This window comes from Nicotiana attenuata, chromosome 12, assembly GCF_001879085.1.
Source record: "Nicotiana attenuata strain UT chromosome 12, NIATTr2, whole genome shotgun sequence".
In the NCBI taxonomy this organism is placed as follows: Eukaryota; Viridiplantae; Streptophyta; class Magnoliopsida; order Solanales; family Solanaceae; genus Nicotiana; species Nicotiana attenuata.
In genome coordinates, this window is record NC_032000.1 from 49,805,690 (window position 1) to 49,810,269 (window position 4,580).

Consider the following 4,580-nt stretch of genomic DNA (forward strand, 5'->3'; position numbering starts at 1 on the left):
CCTCCCCACCCCCCCACACCCCACTTTTCGGTGTCTTTTCCCCATTGGTGACATGAAGCTGTTGGAATTGAAACTGCTATTCACTAGAAATATCCAAAGTTGACAACTTGTTCATTCTGTGTGCTAATTTGTCTGTCTAGGTACAGTTCTGAAGAATGGTCGGAGTTTAAATTGGTAGTGATGACTATATGTGCAGATAATGCAGGGATTATGGTGCAAAATTTGGTTTGCAATTTTCTCCTTTGGTTACTTGAAACTGCAGATACTAAGGACCCTCTGGCTATTCCCTTAATAGGGCAAAGTGCTGAGCCATGGGGTCGGGATAGACGGATTTAGGATTTAAAGTCAAGTGAGTTTAAAATATTAGTATATTCGCTATACTTTTTTTGAAGATGAGTTCAAACTTAATGGATGTATCTAGTCAGTTTATGCATATCTTAGACTATTCTATTGGATATTTGTTATTTTCCGTTAGTATAAATATCGAATGACTAAATATGGATTGACTCTGTTCGCTAATGTTAAACAAATAGAAAGAGATCACGTAACGATTTCTTATATATTCTGAAAATTGAATTCCTATCTGCAATCATTATCTGCGATGATTGTGATGAAAAAAATTCAAAGCTATAATTGAGTTGTCTCCGGTTAATGATTTGGCATAGGGATAAAACAAAGAAGGTGAGTGGGTATGACTAGGGTCAGCAAGCAGGCGGTTCAGGTCAGATATGGACTGGTCGAAAGCGAGTATTGTATTCGGCTTGACCAATATTTAATACGAATCGGAAATGGTTAACCGGCGGATAATATGGATATAAATATTACTTTTGGGAGAGTTCCTAGTCTTCCAAACTTGAGAGACTTGCAATTTGAATCTTTATAAATGTAAAAGTTAAACTCATTGATTATCTATTGTTACAGTGGATAATATGAATTTTATCCATATTTAACCCATTTTTAAGAAGTTCATTATCCAACCTATTTTTTGATAACTAATATGGATTGATAATTATTATTAATTTTTTGTTATTTTGCTTGCCAAACCTCCCACAGGATAATATCGAATACCAACTCATTAATTTAGATAGCAACAAACAACTTGAATTAATGATATCAATGACATGTCTATAGCAAAAAGAATAAAACTTTGACCAGACAAGCAAATCTTTGCCAAATTGACGAATGCATAATAATTATAAAAAAAAAAAAAAAGGTATGAGGAAATCTAATACTAGTAATCTACTTCCAAGTTTCCTGTTTTGTATTTTGTGAGTCTATTTCCCACATTATTATATTTTAATAATCAAAATCTCAATATCGGCAGAATTCAATTTTACCAGTAGAAATGAATAAAAGTAAAACTTGATTAAATCTGTTTAACTTAGTTTGATCAAATAAAGCCACAAAAAAGTCCCTTTAATAAGATTCTTCTATATTTCTATTTCTAAACTATCATAAGTACTAGATAAAAAAACTCTCGTTCGGCTCTTGGAATCACATCTAATAGTTGTTGGAACAGCTCGTAAAATCCAACCACTTTACCTACTTCATTGTCCCTAACCGTTTCTCGTACTTCTATTGAAACAAAATGGTTTTATGTTCTTTCATCGATTGGTTATTCCTCTCCGTTCTTATCTCTTTTTCCAATTTCGGTCTCGATTAGTTCACAAGATTGAATGGCCAATTCTCCTCCGAACTCTCGATTCTATTGTTTTCTCAAACGCCAAATCAAGCTTTACATCGACAAATCTGAGCTTCCTCTCCAAATTCAATTCACCACTACTGACCAATGTGTAACATCTGAAATTTCACTTCACCTTGTCATTAACCCCAATCACCCATTAATGTTAATCTATATCTATATCCAGATTTATATCTATACTGTATTAAAAGCATGAAGGCCCTATCGATCCTTCGTCTTTTTTACTCTTTTAAAATAGAGTTTATATTGGATAAAATTATAATTTAAATTACTTTCCTACTATTTAGGACTTTATAAAATCAACTCTTATTAATATACTTGGCCTAATATTTAGGACCTTCAATGTATAATAAAGTTCTTAAATTTAAATTTCTCTTCGTTAGGCAGTATAATAAAATCTCTATATATTAAATGTTCATACACAAAAATAATCCGACAATACGATTCCTTATTAGATGATATATATATATTTTTTATTTGTGTTAAGAACTCGAGGAATATTTTCTTTTTACCTTTTCTTATTTTGTAAGGAATTTTACGAATACCCTTTTTATGGAAGTATAATTTTACTTAGAAAATAATTGGCTAACCTAGAATAAAAGAAAACTACAATACATTCCTCTAATTTCATGTCATCGACAGTACACTTTATTTAAAACAAGCGACTAAACATAGAATAAAAAGTAAGCGACAGTCCTTTATTTAGCTAGTTAAATATCATTAACTTTTCATATGGAGATCTAATTTTTCTTTCTTTAATCTATATTTTCTGTCTCATATACATTATTTAATAATTTTTATATAATTTTAAGAAAATATATATTAATAGAGAAGGTCACATAGCCAATACTTAAGTCTTGAAGGTCTTTTAATTGAAACCAATTATACAAAACAAAGGGCAATTTTGTTTGTTTTTAGAAATTAAAGGGGTAAAAAAGCAAAATACTAGTGCTACAATTGCATGATCTCTCTCAACTGTTCTAACAGACAGAGAAACAGAGAAGATACAAATTGGGAAGGATGATGGTGGATCTGAGTTCCTTCTCCGACGAGAAATTCGACCCGAAAAAATGGATAAACGAAGTGTTTCAGTCACGGCACCCACAGGATCCAGTGGACAAACACCTAGTGGATCTGGAAATGAAGCTTCAGATGGTTTCCGAAGAGATCGCCGCTTCACTTGAGGAGCAAAGCGCCGCCGCACTCCTCCGTGTTCCCCGCACCACTCGCGATGTCAGCCGCCTCCGTGATGATGCTCTCACCCTTCGCTCCGCTCTCTCCGCCATCCTCCTCAAGCTTAAAAAGGTCGGTTCCGCATTTCATTGTTACAATAGTTGAAATGTCGAAAATCTAAGGATTCCTTTTTTTGAGTGTGTAGAATTTGTAATTCTGAGAATTTACTTACAAGTCTTTTATTATAGGCTTACCAGTAGTACTAGTACTATTCCTGGCTCTTTATTATTACATGTTGTGCCATTCGCTTCCGTTACCCTATTTCATTGTTGTTGCTATTGTTTGTTGCTTTGTTATCACTGTTCCTTGAGCCGAGGGTCTATAGTAAACAATCTCTCTACCTTCACAAGGTATGGGGAGGGGGTAAGGCCTCCCCAGACCGCACATGTGGGATTACACTGGGTTTTTTGTTGTTGTTGTCTTCAGTTATAGGCTTGGTATTATGAGAATATAGTTCAATAATTGTGAGTTTTTACCAGGTAGAAAGGTCCTCTATATCAATGAGTAATTCTCCTCTCTCACAACTTTGAATTCCTTCGCAGGCTGAGGGATCATCTGCTGAATCTGTAGCTACACTTGCAAAAGTTGATGCTGTCAAGCGCAGAATGGAAGCTGCATATGAGACTTTGCAGGTAATACTTTTCTTAAAGTGATGTTTAACTTAAATTTCAACTCTAGATAAAAAACTTCCCCTGTATCTAAGGCTACACTAACAATTGTTCCAGTTTCCTGCTAACTTCCCCTGTATTTAAAAAACTTGTATTTTCTCGTTGGAAGGATGCTGCTGGTTTAACTCAACTAAGCTCAACAGTGGAGGATGTATTTGCCAGTGGTGATCTTCCACGAGCTGCAGAAACTCTGGCTAATATGAGGCACTGCTTGGCTGCCGTTGGAGAGGTGGTGTTTTAACTTGCTTGTTTTTAGTTACATAACAATGTGTGTCACACTTGCTTTATTAAAGTTCCGTGCAATTTTCAGGTTGCGGAATTTGCTAATATTAGGAGGCAGCTTGAAGTTTTAGAAGATAGACTAGACTCAATGGTCCAACCTCGACTAACAGATGCTCTAAGCAATCGAAAGGTGACTTTAGTTGTCTTTCTCCTTTGTAACCCTTTCTAAAAGTTACATTTTGTATTTTCAAGTGAATGCATATTCTCCTTGAACCATAGGAGACAGTAAAAGACTCTCGTTGCTATTTTATAGGTTGATGTTGCCCAAGAAATGCGTGCTATTCTGCTGAGAATCGGGAGATTCAAGTCCTTAGAGCTGCACTACACCAAGGTCCACATCAAGCCCATAAAGCGGCTTTGGGAAGATTTTGACTTGAGGCAGCAGGCTAATAAAGTTGCAAATGAGAAAAGTGAAACAGAAAGACTATCAAATGCTCAGGATTTTCATTCATCCATGATATCGTTCTCAAGTTGGCTGCCTAATTTCTACGATGAATTGTTGCTTTATCTTGAACAGGAGTGGAAGTGGTATGGATTGCTTTTCTTCAACTTTTTCTCAGATAATTCTACTTGGTTTTGCCCTAGGGCTTTGCTTGACGCACTGTGAGATGTGAGAATGGGGCGCATGTGATGAGCTAGAACCCTGCCATTCACTAGGAGCTCGGAATTTAAATGAGTAGGGGGGGGGGGGGGGG

General features: G+C 35.6%; 1 protein-coding gene across 1 annotated transcript in view; it reads left to right on the forward strand.

Annotated features, from left to right (window-relative positions):
• The window catches only part of LOC109235705 (conserved oligomeric Golgi complex subunit 7), an 8,199-nt gene continuing 6,213 nt past the window's right edge, over nt 2,595-4,580 (forward strand). The window contains exons 1-5 of the mRNA XM_019401912.1: nt 2,595-3,007; nt 3,478-3,567; nt 3,713-3,832; nt 3,914-4,015; nt 4,139-4,413. Of these exons, the coding sequence (XP_019257457.1) occupies nt 2,723-3,007; nt 3,478-3,567; nt 3,713-3,832; nt 3,914-4,015; nt 4,139-4,413 (872 nt within the window). The 5' untranslated portion in view covers nt 2,595-2,722. The remainder of the gene's footprint in view (nt 3,008-3,477; nt 3,568-3,712; nt 3,833-3,913; nt 4,016-4,138; nt 4,414-4,580) is intronic.